Below are 16,825 nucleotides of genomic sequence, written 5' to 3' on the forward strand. Positions count from 1 at the left end.
AGGTAAGCAATAAGCAATGACTTATAGCTACCAATTATCCCGTAAGTCACCATAAAAATGTCTTTCTGATAAGCATTAATCATTCTTAAATTAGCTGGATGTATGTCTGCATTTTTGTTCTGAATCCAAATGGCCTTAAATAAAGGCTACTATTATCCAAAGGAAAAGAGACTCTTGGGGGAGAGGGGCATAAAATAGTAGTCAAACTCCCTTTCTAGCAAATGGTTGGCAACCTCTGATTTCCTAGACACTTTATAAAATCCCAACACTGGGATCAGCCCATTTCATAGCAGAAACAGAAGCAAGAGGACGTTGGGGGGAGCCCGTTCCATTCCTGGTTCTTTTTTTTTTTTTTTTTTGAGACGGAGTCTCGCTCTGTCGCCCAGGCTGGAGTGCAGTGGCGTGATCTCAGCTCACTGCAAGCTCCGCCTCCTGGGTTCACGCCATTCTCATGCCTCAGCCTCCTAAGTAGCTGGGACCACAAGTGCCCGCCAGCACACCCGGCTAACTTGTTGTATTTTTAGTAGAGACCGGGTTTCACCATGTTAGCCAGGATGGTCTCGATCTCCTGACCTTGTGATCCGCCCACCTTGGCCTCCCAAAGTGCTGGGATTACAGGCGTGAGCCCCGTGCCCGGCCCATTCCTGATTCTTTTCTGAGTGACTTGTGACTTCCTTCACCTGGTACCACCTGGACAGTCCCCCCTCCCACTGACATGAACAGGAAGACAGAAGCCTGGTGCTGTCCCAGCAAGCCCTCTACTTACAGCAGGAGAGGAGGAGGAGGAGGACGGCAATGACCTTCATTTCTGAGGAGACCGGGGGTCTGAGGTTCCACGGCCACGCCTTCACCTGTGTGTGAGGGGTCTCCCAGTTGAACCTCTGTTCAGGACAAAACGACCAAAATGAGGCAAGGGTATTTGGGTGCAAAACCCTAATTGCAGTGCCTTGGAAAGACCTCAGCAGAGGACTCAAAGAAATCGTTTTCAAATCTCATTCCCTTTGAATATGGTATCCTTTCTGGCATTTAGACCTGAACATATAAAAATAAGAAGGGTTCCATGGTTTTAAAAGTGCAAATGTTGTTGTTTTTTTTTTCCAAATTTCTTTCTTTGGCAACATCATCCCTTCATCTCTTCTTTTTTTCTTTTGAGGAGTCCGTATTTCCTCTGCTCCCCAAGCTGGAAAGGCATCTATGTTGTTCATAATAGAAATCCCACACAGGAATGCCTAGCTCGGTTTGCATCTAGTCCCACAGTGCCTTCCTTCCTTGATACCCGGGCATCTTATTCATCAACTTTACCTCTCTGCATCTTGGTTTCTTCTCCTGTAGAGTGAGACTAGAAATTCCTGTCAATAATTTCAAGCCTTTATTTTAAGGGCTTCACAGGTATTATACGGTTTAACCCTTACAACTCCTTCTGAGGTTCTATTATCGTTTTGAAGATGGGTAAACTGAGACCCAGAGAGGTTGAACAAATTCCTCACGATCACATAGCCGTCTCCTTCACAGACCCGTTGTGGGACCTGCTGGAATAATGAAAGTAAAACCGTTTTGTACTATAAAATGCAGTCACAGGTAGACACAGAATTCATATTCCGATTAGTATGGGTAATGATACCCATATGAGGACAGTGGAGGAGAATGTGGGTTGCAGCCCTGCCATGGAACTGCCAGGGATCAGTCTTTATAGCCCCATCATAAATCAGGCTACATCTGGTAATGTCAGGACTTGGAGTGTGAAACAATAGAGAATTTGGCAGGTGCAGAGCTTGGGCTAGATTTACACCTGGTGGCAAAGCTTCCCAGGAAAACTTCAAAATGACCATCCTGCTGCAGATCCCTGGGAGAGTTAACCAGGGTGTCTTTGCTATCTTCCCCCTTTGGCAACATTCTGGTGGATGCTGCGAGGCCCGGCCCTGACCAGGCCTGGTCCCAGCCAACCTTCACTTCAACTGCTGTGCGGGATGTTTTTTAATTACGTTCTGTCTCTACAGGCTTGCTTCCTTTTTCTCTTTTGAGTCTAAAAAAATAATCATGTGCAGGTTTAGCCCACGAAAAACGGGCTCGTTCTTTTGAATGAGCAGGTGATGACACTTTAGAGAGACACAGAAAGGGACCTGGGTGCATTACTGGTCATGAAATCCAATAGACTCTTATTAAGCACCAACTATGAGCTCTTCTAATGAGAACATTCTGACCCAAGGAAGGCTGCCAAGCTGGCTGGAGAGACCAAATAGGTAAACAGAGACCAAATATAGCCCCAAAGCCCCATGTGGGCAGCAATTCTGCTTGGTTCTCCATTAGTTCCCAAATCTTCACACAGTCCTGGCAGGCCCCCTCTTCAGGGCTAGGGTACCAGCAGCTGCTGACGCTCTCCCTCACTGGGAACCACCCTTTGCTGCAGGTACCGCGTGGCCCACGGTTACGGCCCCTCCCAGGGAAGACAGAAGTAGGAGTCTCTAGCCAATCCCTGGTTGGGGTGATAGTTTAAAGGGCCATCCCTTGCCTTTTTCAGGATAGCTCTGAAAGGCAGTCCCAGCCCCAGAGCTCCCTGTGGCCTCAGCAACTGCCTGTGTGTATCAACTTCTCCCTCTATGTCAGTTTCTGTGTGTGTGTGTTAGCTTGTCCCTCTGTGTCAGCTTCTCCCTTTATGTCAGTTTCTGTGTGTGTGTGTGCTAGCTTGTCCCTCTGAGTCAGCTTCTCCCTTTATGTTGGCCTCTGTGGGCGTGTGTCAGCTTCTCCCTCTGTGTCAACTTCTCCCTTTTGTGTGTCAGCTTCTCCCTCTATGTCAGCTTCTCCCTCTATGTCAGTTTCTCTGTGTGTGTGTTAGCTTGTCCCTCTGTGTCAGCTTCTCCCTCTATGTTGGCTTCTCTCTGTGTGTTAGCTTCTCCCTCTATGTCAGTTTCTCTATATGTGTGTGTGTTAGTTTGTCCCTCTGTGTCAGCTTCTCCTCTGTGTTGGCTTCTCTGTGTCAGCTTCTCCCTCTATGTCAGTTTGTGTGTGTGTGTGTGTTAGCTTGTCCCTCTGTGTCAGCTTGTTGCTCTATGTTGGTTTTCTGTGTGTGTGTGTGTGTGTTAGCTTATCCCTCTGTGTCAACTTTTCCCTTGTGTGTCAGCTTCTCCCTCTATGTCAGCTTCTCTCTGTGTGTCAGCTTCTCCCTTCCTTGTATGTCACCTTCTCTGTGTCAGCTTCTCCCTTGTGTGTCAGCTTCTCTCTGTGTGTTCAGCTTCTCCCTCTTGTCAGCTTCTCCCTTGTGCGTAGGCTTCTCCCTCTGTGCCAGCTTCTCTATTGTGTGTCAGCTTCTCCCTCTGTTCCAGCTTCTCCCTTTTGTGTTAGCTTCTCCCTCTGTGTCAGCTTATCCCTTGCATGTCAGCTTCTCCCTCCCCCCATTCTTCCCTTGCTCACTTCCCGACAGCTGTATCTCCTGGAACCTCCCAGCAACATACTTTTTTGTGTCAGTCTGTTTCTAGGGACCTCAGTCTGCATCCATGTGGAGTGAGGAGCACTGCTCCAGTGGTTGTATAAATAAATGCCTCTGAGCTCAGAGGAAGGAGCAGTGAACTCTCTTGAGAAGGTCACAGAAATCTTCCCAGGAGACGTGGTATTTGAGAAGGCCTAAATTCTCCTTAAGTTTATGCTCTGCTCCTGTTTACTCCTCACTACAACCCTACCAGGCGGGTTCTATCACATTCACATTTGACAGAGGAGGAGACCAATTCTCAGAGAGCGAAGTAACCTGAACAAATCTACACAGCTATGAGGTGGGCCAGGACTTAAACTCTGGTCCCTTTCTCCAAATCCAGTGCTCTTCCTCCTTGCCAGTCTCTCTGCCTAGACCTCTCGTTCGTGTGGCATTTTGAAGGTTTGAGGGCATTTTCATGCACTGACCTTCACAGCTATGACTCAGGCATGGTTCTCTCCATTTGATGAGTCATTTGGGGCTGCCTAGAACTGTGCTGAAGCTAAAGTAAGAGCACAGGACCAGAGGGCCAGAGGTTTGATGAGAGGCAAGAATGTAGAAAGCATGGCATTGCCTCCCACGCCAGCCCCTAGGGCAGCAGCCAGTAAGTTGCAGGGTCCTTAGGAGCCACCATCTGGGTCATTTGCTGGACCCATCAATTCAGCTTTTATCAACAGTGATAAAACACTGGTTGGCTTTCCTCCCCATAGAGAAAACAAGGTGGATGGAGCCTGCAAGCTCATTAAGGACAGAGGTCATGTCTGTTTTGTTCACCTCTTTATCCCTAGTGCCTTCTTAGCACAGTGCCTGGCACGAACTAATACTACTGACGATGATGGCTAACGTATATATCACACTTATGTTATGCCTTGCAGGGGTTCTGAGCACTTTGCATATATTTACTCACCAAATCTTCACATCTCCCGGCTAGATAAGTGCCATTATTACCCTCGTTTTGCAGATAAGGAAACTAGGCATGGAGAGACGGGCAGTAAATAAATATTTGAGGCATGAATGAATGAGAGAATGAGTGATAGGAGTCTTATCATACTTCAAGTTACAGAAATAAAAACAATAACTGCAAGCCCTCGAGTACCAACAGGAGGCTAAGCACAGGATGTGAATCAGGATTCTCCTTGAATCCTTTTGAATCCTCCCGATGAGACATATACAATTAATTCCAGTTTACCAATAAGGGTAACTGAAGCTGGCACAGGTCAGGTCATTTGCCCTGCAGACTGACGGGTCGCGGACTTAACCCCAGGTGTGTCTGACTCCAAAGCTGGCACTCCTAATCCTTGAAAGCTCTCCTGCTTCCATGTCTATCCAAAACACCACCGAGAAGACAAAACCCAAAACAACCCAAGCAGTGAAGCAAGTATCACAACACTCTTAGACTCTCATTTTAGATGCAATTCCAACAGGCTGCTCAGCTTCATTTATCAGGCCCAGCAGCCGGACAGGAATGGAGTTAGAGCAGCTTCTCTTAATAGGAAGGTAAGAGAGGGGTGATTAAAGCGATAATGAAGCCTAAGAGCCTGGGCCACTGTGTGTTGGGGCAGCTGACTCCATCCACATCAAACTAGTGCACCTGGAGCACAATTATTGACTGCAAGTTGCCAAGGAAAGGTAGCATTGTGCAAGAGACTGCAAGGGCGGAGAGCAACGAACTCAGGAGCCTATGTCAAAGAAAGGGGTTGGAGCTGTTCCGCCACTTCCTGACAGATTTAAACTACCTGAGCCTCAGCTTCCTCCACCGGAGAGGTGCAGACAATGATTCTGGCCCCCCACAGAATGCCGGCAAGATTCCACAGGCTCTTGAAGGTGAAAACACTTGGCCAACAGTAGCCAAGGTGAGTTACAGTGTTTGATGCGTTCTGCTTAACAAGACTGGAAAGTAGGCTATATATTTTTGGATATTTTCCAACAAAACGGGGAAAATAATAAAAAACTGCAGTACAGTCATGCACCATATAATGACGTTTTGGTCCAATGACAGGCCACACATACGACGGTGGTCCCATAAGATTATAAGGTAGCTGCCCTATATGGGCATACACTTTTTTATATTTTATGCCATATTTTAAATTGTACCTTTTCTATGTTTAGATCTGTTTGGATACACAAATACGTACTATTGTGTTATAACTGCCATTGTGTTACAGTATTTAGAACAGTAACATGCTGTACAGGTTTGTGGCCTAGAAGCAACAGGCTATACCATATAACCTAGCTGTGTAGTGGGCTAGACCATCTAGGTTTGGGTAAGCACATTCCAAGATGTTTGCACAATGACAAAATTGCCTAGCAATGAAGTTCTCAGCATGTATCCCCATTGTTAAGTGACCCATGACTGTACTTCAAGGGTTAAGTTTCATCATCCAGAAACTTCCTTCTTGCAGATCCCCTCGGGAAGCTGATCACAGGAGCCATGACTAACTGCCAGCCTCTTGGCCTTGCTACTAGAATATCCACCTGGTTCACCTTCTGCTTAAAGGTTACCCATGATCTCAATCCACATGTCTAATGAGACCAAGGACAGGCAGAGCAGGACACTGGCTATCGACTCTGAAATCTAGAAGTCACTAATTCTAAATGGGGCCAACCACTCTGTGAGGACAAGCTGCTAAGAAACTGGGGCTCCCACCTTCAGCCAGCCCCTGGGGAGGTCATTTGAACTCCAAGCCAAATATGGCTGGGGAGGATACCAATAAGCAGCTTGCTGGATCACTCAGTGGAAACGCTAGCCTTGGAATCAGCACCACCATCATCATGGCTGAGTACCTATCACAAAGTAAGCACTGTGTGGGCAAAGCAGGGGATTCTGAGACAGGCAAGTTCCTGCCTTCAAGGAGCTCATAACCTACTGAAGGAGATATACACTGTAAGTGAAGATGATGTGATGAGAGTTAGCCCTCACTAAGCCCTTGGAACATGTGTTTTCTCATTTTAGCTGCACAACAATCCTGTGCTTATCATCTCCATTCTGGAGATGTGGAAACTGGATTCCAGCGAAGGTAAATCATTTACCTAACGTCTTCAGCTGGCAAGTGGTGGAGCCAGGATTCAGACTCAAGCTTTGGCATCAGAGGCCATGCCTGTGGTCCCTACGACCAGTGCAATGGACAGTACAGATAAGGGCCATGGGGGAACATGCAGGTGAGGAGCTTGAGGGTGGGACTCTGGGGTCCAGGGTAGGCTTTGGAAACAGCTGGATGTGGTTGTAAAATTGCTCTGCTGCTCATTCACCAGGGGGAACCCTGAGGCTCCATTGTTTTCTAAAGGGCTATGATGCCTCCATGAAGGAGCACTGTGAAGATGAAAGGAGCTGACTCAGAGAGGGTGCACAGCGCCATCTTGGGCATGTTCCACTGGACCGAAGGGGACCAGAGAGAGCACATGAGCTTTTGTGGGGAGGCTGTGGTCAGGAAAGGGCTTCACAGAAAAGATGGCTTTTAAGATGGGCCTTGGAGGATCAGTCAGTTTGGCTTAACTTCAAGGAAGGGAGCAGGGTGGGGTAGACATGAGCAAAGACACTGGAGATGAAAAAGCTGGGGCCCATCTGGGGAGCAAGCTGGCTGCAGCCCAGGGAGAGAGCTAGAGAGTAGATCGGGACATGGCTGGAAAGGAAGGTGAGTCTACATTTCAGCTGGCAGGGCAATGACCTCTGCCCATGTTTACTGAGATCCACTCTGGGTATGTGCCAGACACCAGGCATTATGGGGTCCATCCTTTGAAGATATCCTCTTTATAGAAGGTCGGGGACAAAGGCAGCAGAGGCACAGCAATGGACTGGCGCCTTCCTTTCCTCCTCTCCTGCCTCCCCCTGGGGCTGTGCATTACACAACACTGCAGAGCGAAAGGCATGTACTGCTGACATTAACTGCACGTACTGCTGACATTAACTGCACGTACTGCTGACATTAAACAGACCGCCATTTCACTGTGCACTGGCAAAGGCACGCGTGCGCACACACGCACACACACACGAGGTGAGAAGCCAATTTGATTCTCCAAAGGATTGCATAATTCTTAGGTGATTTTAAAATAGCTGATGAAGAATCCACTTTAATCTTTTTTGGGTGGGCGCTGAAGGGCTGAAGAGCATCGCTAAGACACTTTTGACAGAATCATTAACAAGAAATAAGCCGCCAGCACTCAGGTGCAAAACCAGCAGCTCCTAAAACCACCATCTTTTACACATTCTGAGGGCCACAGAAGCTTCCTGGATGACCAGAGTGTGTGAGGGGGCAACTCAAACGAGAGGCTGGGCCCAGCCCAGGCCCTCCCCAGCAACTCCCACGGGTCACGGCCTTCCCTTCTGAGATGAGCAGAAACACCACCACTGAAATGATCTTCTTTCACGGCCCCCAAAGAACTGCCTTGTCTGTGCTAATCACTCGGCACCTAATCGTGTCCAGCCTGTGCCTGCTATTCTACCCTGGGCTCAAATTGTATTGAAAATAATCTGATTTGTAACTGTTCATCAGCGTGAAAAGCATTCTCTCAACCAGATTGTGAACGTCTTGAAAGACGGTTAGAATTGCGCTCCTGTCGCAATCCTGTGTCCACATGTCCAGGACAGACCAGATAGCAAATATTTTGCCACATGCTAGATAATGAATCTATCGTTCTTTTTTTCTTTGTTTTTGGAGAGATAGGGCCTCACCATGTTGCCCATGGCTGGTCTCAAACTCCTGGCTTCAAGTGATCCTCCCACCTCGGTCTGTCAAAGTGCTGGGATTACAGCCATGAGCCACCATGCTTGGCCTGAATTTATGGTTCGTGCACGTCTACTAACATTATCTTCTAATGATACTGTCAGTAAATTATTCATCTGCGTATCCCATGAGTCTAGAACAGAGCTTGGCAGACAAGAGTCCAGTTAAGGCTTCTTTCGAAGAAATCTTAATTCCACCTTGGAAGAAAGACTTCATCCATGAGGTTGGGACCTGAAGGGTGAACGACGGGAATTAGGCAGATGAGGGAGGGTCGGGAGGAATCTTCTAGGGTCAGAGGGAGTGTGAGGGTGTGTATATGTGTGGTCAGAAATGGGCTTCCAAGCACCCACGGAGGAGCAATTCACCTTGGAGAGAATCAGAAGACATTAGAACTGGAGGGAGGGAGAAAAACAAGGAAGCGTAGGCAGGCAAGTTTGCAGGCCTGATGGCAGAAGGCTGAGGAAGTTTCCATCTGATGGCTTCTATTTTTTCTCTGAAGAGGGCAGTAAAGGTATCTTCTAAGAGGGAGGAGGGAGGGAGGGAGGTGGGAGAGGGAAAGGTGGGAGGTTTCGGGAGCAAAACGACGTTTTGAAATAGCTATTGAGAAGAAAGCAGAGGCTGGGTGAGGTGGCTCATGTCTGTAATCCCAGCACTTTAAGAGGCTGAGGCGGGAGGATCACTTGAGCCCAAGACTTCGAGACCAACCTCAGCAGCATGGCAGAACCCTATTCTACAAAATATAATAAAAATTAGCCAGGCATGGTGATGCACGCCTGTAGTCCCAGCTACAAGGCAGGCTGAGCTGGGGAGGTCCAGGCTGCAGTGAGCTGTGATTGCACCACCACACTCCAGCCTGGGTGAAGGGGCAAGACCCTGTCTCCCCTTCAAAAAAAAAAAAAAAAAAAAAAAAAATGGAAGAAAGAAGAAAGGAGGGAGAGAGAACCCAATGGTTGGTCGGGGATGGAAGTGCAGGGCTGATGGTCTAATTGAGGTTAGAGACCTCGTGTTTGTTACACCAAGGTGTGTGGCTGGCCAAGACTTCTTCAGTACCCATGTGTAGGCGGACTGATTTGGCTTGGGGTTTCATCAGATGGAAGGAGAGCAGGACTCGGGGAGGGAGGATCCTTTTGAGAAGGCTGAGGGATGGGCCAGGATAGGGAAGAAGCAGGTTGATAGCAAGGGGGAAAGCAGAGACAGCAATGGACAGGTAGCCCAAAGATGGTGAAAAACAGATACAGCAGAAGTGACTCAAGCGGCTGGAAGTGGAAGAGATTGTGGCTGGGGACATCAAAGGAGGTGCAGATGCTGTTGATAAGGTTCCCAGTGTGGCCCGGGGTGGGAGGCTGATGTGAAAATGAGGAGGTCAGGGATCTGGCACTGAAAGGGCTGTACTGAGGATGGGGACCCTGCTCCCCGCAACTCAGATACCCTAGAAGCATCCACTCAGAGTCTAGGGTTCCGAGAATTCATCAGTCCCACAGCCTCATTTTAAAACCAGGACACTGAGAGGCTCAGGACCTGACCCAAAGTGAGAAACGGGGTTTGAGACTAGTGGTGCTGCTCCCCGCGCCTCCACGCCCCGGCTAGGGCTCTCCTTCTCCCAGACACTCTCCCCAGCGAGAAACAGAGGCAGGTGACGCTAGGAAGAGGAGGAGAGAAGGAGGCCGCAGGTCCCTGTCGCCTCCAGGCCAGGCAATACGGCTGGCAATCCACCGACCTGGAGCTCATGGCCTCCGCCCTCCTGGCCCAGCGGCCCCCACCGACCCCACCCGACCCGACCCGACCAGACCCAACTGGACCCCACCCGACCCAGGCCGGTTCCGGTCACGGCGGAAGCACGTGGCCCCCCACCCCGCGGCGTTGCCCGGGAGACCAGGGCTGTTTACCAGCGGGACAGAGCTGGGCGCAGGCGGCGGATGGAGCGGAACGGCTAGGTGAGCGCGGCTGCCAGACCCGGCGGCCTGCCCTTGGCCTCCGCCGGGCCTGGAAGGGGCCGGGAGAAGCCAGTCCCCGAGCCCCCAGCACGTCACCCTTGAGGGCCTCCCCAGCCCCAGCCCCAGGGACGCGAACCCCGGGAGACAGGCGAGGAACCTGGAGAAAAGTCTGCTCCCGAGGCAAAGCAAGCCTGGCCAGAGCTCACCTTTACCAAAGGGACCTATGCAACCGCTGGGCCATGCCCTCCAGGCTGGGATGTAGCGATGGGGACACAGACCCAGGGAGAGAAAAGGACGTCCCAGTCTCCGGCAGGGCAGAGACCGGAACCAGATGGACCCTCCCCCAGTCCTGTGCTCTTTCACTGAAGTCAGTTCTCACTTTCTAAACGCTCTTTCTCGCCCCTCCCCCAGATCCCTCCTCCACCCCTTAAGCCTGTTGCCTTCTAGGGCGCTGGAACTTGGACATAATTGAGTTATCCCCACCACTTCCTTGCCCTTCTGTCTCTGGAATCATCCCTAATTCTCTTTCCAAACATTTGATCACTTGGTGGCTTGTGGTTCAGTGTGGCACTCTGCATAGGACAGTGTATTCTAATCACTAGTTTGGGGTAGAACTGGGAATGGTACCAGAGTTTTTTCATTCTCAGGCCAACCACCATCTCCTGTTGGTTCTTCAGAGCATTTTTATCCTGAAAGCCTGGTGGGGGTGTGGGTTGGGGGTGGGGAGTGGCAACGGATAGGATTAACTGATACAGTTTTAAAAGACCAATTCAAATGTATGTATCTTGGTATATACCAGCAGATGGCATGTAGGTGGTTATATTTTACTGCATATACTGTAGGCTTAGATTTGGGTTGTGAGTGAAATAGGGTGGTCTGACCCTGTGGTGGGTGGTGGGCACCCTTAGAAAGCAGGAGCCCTGCTTTAGCTTCCCCCATCCACATTTCCTTCTTTCCAGTTGATTTGCTGATGAATCTTAAGGAATGGGCACCTGCCCTTCTGGCAACTTCTTGGAAACAGTTGGCAGTGTTTGCTTCCTGACTCCTAGCAGGCCTCTGGGGCGCAGCTATTGTGTTTAAGTAAACAGGCCACTCGCCTATTCAGCTTGGCAGCTTGGTAGATGCCTACGCCTAGATCTTGTCAAATCAGTTTGTGGTTGAGCGGCTGCCAGGCCTAGAGGTGGTGAAATGAACTGAGCAGGGATAATGATGGCTGCTGCTAGGAGCCTTCCTGGACTGAGGGCGGCGGGCAGAGTTCAGGACCCGACGTGTGAATATAAAGGCACAGTTGGCCCAGATCCCCAGACACCTGTTTCCCCAACCGCCCCATCCCTATGTGATGGCTGCTGGGGAGAGCTGGTGTTCCCTCCGTGTAACAGATGGTCCCTGTGCTCGGGAGGAGGCAGTGGGTTATGAAAGCAGGTTGGATATAATGGTTTTACCTGAAGGAGGTGTTAGTCTCTAAATAACCATGAGTGGGCTCCTAGGAATTAGTCATAATTGAGGTTTTTCTCTGAGATAGCTCACAGTCATGTTATCTTATGACCAGGGTGTCTTGAATATGACACCCCCTGAACATGGATAATTATATAGAACCAAAAGGTATAGAAAGTGCATGCACATACTCAAGTTTTACTGTTAAAAATAATCCCACAGAGAGCCTGTGAGAACACATGACTCTCCTCATCAAAGTTGTTAAGGAAGAGGTTTCTAAGTTACCAAACTCACTGACAGCTAAACCTTCCTGAGGCATGTGTGGGTGTTGGAAGCCAAGCCTGTGATAATTCTGTAGAAGCTGTGGCAAATTAATAGCCATTCCACAAGTGGGGAGGGTGGGCCGAGAGGGGCGTGGGTTTGCCTGTGGAGCTTATCTTTGGCAGAACAGTTGGACAGTTATGACCTTCTCCTGCCATCCTGAGTGAAAGTGCAGAGCTGCCAATTGCCAGAGAAAGACTTGAGAATGAGACTAAAGGGGGAAAAACACATTCTTCACAGTTGATCAGAAAATAGATGAAATTAACAAGGAGATGGGCAGTCTTTTTTGATGCCAAAACTTTGCTAAGGAGAAGGCTCCTGAGCTACTAGCAGCCAGACTGGGTGTGAAAGACGAGGGAGAAGTGGAAAATGGGGAGTGGAGAGAGACTCAGGCTGTGAGTAGAATGCAGCCGACATAGAGGCCTTTAAAAGAGGGTAGCTTTGTCCCAGATTTTGAATTGAGCAGGACATCAGGAAGATACAGGGATGCTGTGTTTTGTTTGGTCCTGGTTTGAGTGGAGAGGAAGCAGATACTCCCTAAAATTAGGCAGCAGTGGTTACATGCACGGAATGGTAAGGTTAGAATACATACCCTGAGAGGCTCAGATTACATTGAAGATTTTGTGATGAAAGGAATGAATTTGCAGGAAGTAATCATTCTACGGGAAGTGAATTTGAGGTAAGTAAAATGTAGAATTAGAAGAGAAGTGATCAACTCAGGATTTTTTTTTCACATGTTTTTGAGGCAACTGAATAGGTGGTAGCTCATTGCAATCCACCTCCCTGTGTTTCTGTGCAGTGGACAGGGCAGGCATGAGTTTCAGGACTCACCCAGCTGGTTGACTAGGAGTAGAATCACCAAGGACACAGGGGAAAAGTTCTAGAGCAAAACAAGGAAGGCTTTTGAATTTAGCAGACAGAAAGCACTAAACAGACAACCCAAAGCAAACAACAACAACAACAACAACAAAATCCCTTAACGTTTAATTAAGTTTCTACCATGCACTAAGCCTGGTGCTTCTCGCCTTACCTACATTATTTCATGTTATTATCCTCATGTTACAGAAAAAAAGACTGATGTTCTGAGGTATTTAAGTAATACCTCTAAGATCATTTAGCTAATTTGATAGATGAGGAAAGTTTTGTGCCGGAAAGGTCTAGTGATTGCCCCTTGATCAGGTAGCTAGCCAGTGGCAGAGAAGCTGAAATTGAACCCACACCTTGTGACACCCAGTCCTCTGTCCTTTGCTCCCAAATATGCTGTTTCTTGGGGATCATGAATCACTGGAAAGTCACCAGAAGGTCTTTAGAAGGCTAGGAGAGGCCAGGTTCACTTGTGAGCAGAAAAGTCAGGAGTCACAGTGGTGGTCAGGACTCAGAGGGAGGCAGGGAGCCCAACAAGATGTCTGCAATGTTTAGGGAAAGATGCAACTGGAGATTGGGAGGAGGAGGTGCTGGTAGTAGTGTTAGTGAAGTGGCCACCAAGATGGCAATGAAAGAGGAGGTGTCATGGTTTAGCAATTCCGGGTCTGCACAGAGAAATGTTCACGCCTCCCACCATGCTTCAGTTCATTGCTTCTGGCGGATTTAACCAGGACTCACATAGACTCTTGGTGGGAGATCCAGATACAGAGGCCCCAGGGTGCCTATCAGGTAGCTGGGAAGACAGAAGTCTGAACAGCTCGGGAGGCTGAGGCACAAGAATTGCTTGAACCTGGGAGGCGGAGATTGCAATGAGCTGAGATCGTGTCACTGCATTGCAGCCTGAGTGATGGAGTGAGACTCTGTCTCAAAAAAAAAAAAAAAAAAAAAAAAAGAAAGAAAGAAAGAAAGAAGGAAATGTGAGCAGCTAGTAGACATACAGAATGTGATGTGCTGGGCTCAGGAAGCAGCTTGTATGGGTACAGAGGACACAGGACCGGGTGTCACAAGACCTGGGTCCTATCTCTTGCTCTGCCACCAGCTGGCTGTGTGACCATCAGGAAATCACTCTACCTTTCTGGCTCACACATCTGTAGAATTAGCATATGCCCAGAGTTGCTATAGGACAGCGACCAACAAATGATGGCCCACAGCCCAAATCCGGCCTGTCACCTATTTTGTGTGGCTCATGAACTTAGAATAGCTTTCACATTTTAAAATCATTGAAGAAGAATCAAAAGAGCGTATTTTGTGACACATGAAAATTATCTGAAATTCAAATTTCAGAGTCCAAAAATGAAGTTTTCTTGAAACACAGCAGGTTTTCTGGTTTTTACCAGAAACTTCCCCCCTCCTACAAGAGTAAGAATTAGTCCCCCACCTTAATCATGCTTAGGTGCAATACTTTTTATTTTCTTGATAGCAGTTGTTACTCTTTGAAAATGTCTATTTACTTGTGGCGTTTAACCCCCGTCTTTCCTCACTATAATGATTTACATTGCAAGGACTTCGTTTCGCTGATGCCTCCCAAGTGCCTAAAATAAATGAATGCATGCCTGAATGAATAAATTGCAGCTGGTGCCCCTTTCTAGATGCCAGAAATTTGTGCTTATTCTGGGCACTCAGGGAGGGAATGGCTTGGATCTAGGAGTCCCAGGAAGTTTAACCCACGGTCTCCTGTTTTTTTCCTGCTTCCTTAGGGGTCTTGAGAAGCAATGGCCACAGAAGCCCCTGTGAATATAGCACCACCTGAGTGTAGCACTGTTGTCAGCACAGCAGTTGACAACCTCATTTGGCAGCCAAACTCACTAAATATGCACATGATAAGGCCCAAGTCCGCCAAGGGACGGACAAGACCAAGTCTGCAAAAATCCCAGGGCGCAGAGGTGTGCGCTCATCATATACCATCTCCGCCTCCGGCCATTCCCTATGAGTCGCCAAGCAGCCAAAAACCAGGAGCCTGTGCACCCAAATCTCCAAACCAGGGAGCTTCTGATGAGATCCCTGAGCTGCTGCAGCAAGTTCCCATTGGAGCTTCCTCTTCTCTCAATAAGTATCCAGTCCTTCCTTCTATCAACAGAAAGAACCCGGAGGAGGAGGCTGTGGAAAGCGTCGCCAAAAAGGCCAGCTCACTGCAACTGAGCAGTATCCAGGCTCTTTACCAAGAGGAGACCTGCAGCATGAAGACAAGTGAACAAGATTCCAGAGCTCAAGCTTTTGCCATGGAGAGGAAATTCATCATCCGAACCAAGAAACAGGGCTCTTCCAGGGCTGGAAACCTGGAGGAACCATCGGACCAAGAACCAAGGTTGCTGCTTGCTGTCAGATCACCAACAGGCCAAAGGTTTGTACGCCATTTCCGGCCAACTGATGATTTGCAAACCATTGTTGCTGTGGCGGAACAGAAAAACAAAACCTCCTACCGACACTGCAGCATTGAAACAATGGAGGTGCCCAGGAGGCGATTTTCTGACCTCACCAAATCTCTACAAGAGTGCCGAATCCCCCACAAGTCTGTGCTGGGCATCTCACTGGAAGATGGGGAAGGGTGGCCCTGAGTCTACAGCCACCCAGCTGAGGTCCTGGGTCTCTGAGCAAAGGAGCATGCTTGGGCGTCGTGGCCTCCCAGGCAGCCTGTTTCAAGTGCCATGTGGACCTGGTGCAACTGGGAAGCGTGGGACTCTCGTTTCCACTGCGTGTCCTCTGAAGCAGTGAAATCTGTGCCTGCGCCAAGTGCGCTGAGAAGGCTCCCTTCCAGCTGTTCCATTCTCTCCGCCACCAGCATAACTGGCAAGTTATCAAGGCTGTTCCTGAAACAGTGGTGATCACGACTTCTCCTTTCCAGAGTTTGGGGTCCTTCTAAACTAATGGTCCTTTTGGAACACCAGCTTGCCTTTACAGTGAACTCTGATTCTCTTGAAGCCAATGCTTTCCTTTCTGTATTTGATGCAGGATTAAACACTTCCCAGAGTGGATTCTAGTCTGGTAAATAACCAGGGTGTAGGAACTATCTAACTGGCATTTGTGTTTCTTGCAAGTATTTTAAAGAAACAGGCTGTTGACCCCGTCTTTGGAAGTAGCCCTTGGCCATGCATGGTTAGTTTCTTAGGGATTTATTATTTGTATGAGGTGGCATCGAAGGGAAGAATGGGTTTTCTTCCCCCAAAACATCAGCTTTTCTAAAATAGTTCTAGAGCTTGAAAGTAAGTTGCTTCCGTGAGCATGGATTACCCAGTAGCTACTTTTAAATAGAGACTGACTAGGTTTACAACTTCTGGTAGCTACTTTGTGGGCTGAAATCTTCCAAAACAGAAAAAGCCAGTGCAATCTGATTTCTTTTGCTTTTGTCAGTAATGGAATCTTTTGTTTTTAAAATGTACAAACCTCTAAGTCTAACTTCAAACATGGAGTGTCCTTTGGAGCTGTGACAGAGGTGCCTGTTCTGACTTAGAACCTCTGGAGGAGGAGGGAGGTGCCTTGGTCTGGTGTTACTCTGCTGTGCCTGTACTGAAAGACCATGTGCCCCAAGCATCTGGTTGGCCGTCATGAAGTACATCAGCCTGTCTTAGCCTGAGCTGCTTTGAAGACCATGGAGTCTTGTGTTTCCAACTTTGAAGTGATGATATGGACGATTTGCCAATGTTCTCTTCTATTGCAAGTTCAGCCAGACTCCATGACTCATCTGATCCCTTTTATGGCCAAATCATCCTTCAGAGTAGGGAACACTCAGACGTTCTGGGCATGTTGTTCCCCCAGAGCTTGGTCATCACGAAGCCCTGAGTTCTGGTGTGTACCCCCGCCTCCTGGGTATACAGAGAGAAGGCAGGAATCAGGAGTTCCAGAAGCATATAAATGTGGCTACCCCAGCAACAAGCGCATCCTGTGCTCAGATAAGGTGCATGGTTGGGAGTGTTTTTGTTGCATACTGAGGCTTAGCCGTGGAGATGGGCACCACTGCCATTTGCTCAGAAGAAAGCGGCTGGCCTTGTCCTAACTGTATCCCACACCACCCAGATCACTCTAGAATAGGT

At 48.6% G+C, this 16,825-nt stretch overlaps 2 protein-coding genes across 4 annotated transcripts in view; one reads left to right on the plus strand and one right to left on the minus strand.

Annotated features, from left to right (window-relative positions):
* Positions 1-10,444, minus strand: part of PLA2G2C (phospholipase A2 group IIC) — a 24,182-nt gene extending 13,738 nt beyond the window's left edge. For both annotated transcript variants that reach the window (XR_007726344.1, XM_050793393.1), the window contains exons 1-2: positions 10,325-10,444; positions 767-881 (exon numbers count right to left, since the gene is read on the minus strand). Coding sequence is in view for 1 of the 2 variants with exons in the window: in XM_050793393.1 (XP_050649350.1) it covers positions 767-806 (40 nt within the window). In the remaining variant the exon portion in view is untranslated. The remainder of the gene's footprint in view (positions 1-766; positions 882-10,324) is intronic.
* Positions 10,044-15,765, plus strand: UBXN10 (UBX domain protein 10). 2 transcript variants are annotated; one of them, XM_050792584.1, is made up of 2 exons: positions 10,044-10,118; positions 14,495-15,765. In XM_050792584.1, exon 2 carries the CDS (start codon positions 14,510-14,512, stop codon positions 15,350-15,352), a length of 843 nt encoding a protein of 280 aa, XP_050648541.1. In that variant the 5' UTR covers positions 10,044-10,118; positions 14,495-14,509; the 3' UTR covers positions 15,353-15,765. The 2 variants fall into 2 exon arrangements, with proteins under 2 accessions (XP_050648541.1, XP_050648551.1); XM_050792594.1 differs by lacking the exon at positions 10,044-10,118 and adding an exon at positions 10,351-10,485.
* The last annotated feature ends 1,060 nt before the right edge of the window (positions 15,766-16,825 follow it).

This window comes from Macaca thibetana, chromosome 1 (assembly GCF_024542745.1).
Source record: "Macaca thibetana thibetana isolate TM-01 chromosome 1, ASM2454274v1, whole genome shotgun sequence".
Taxonomy (NCBI): domain Eukaryota; kingdom Metazoa; phylum Chordata; class Mammalia; order Primates; family Cercopithecidae; genus Macaca; species Macaca thibetana.

Excerpts from the sequence above, each read along its gene's own strand:
- UBXN10 (XM_050792584.1), top strand. The coding sequence starts at position 14,510 with ATGGCCACAGAAGCCCCTGTGAATATAGCACCACCTGAGTGTAGCACT.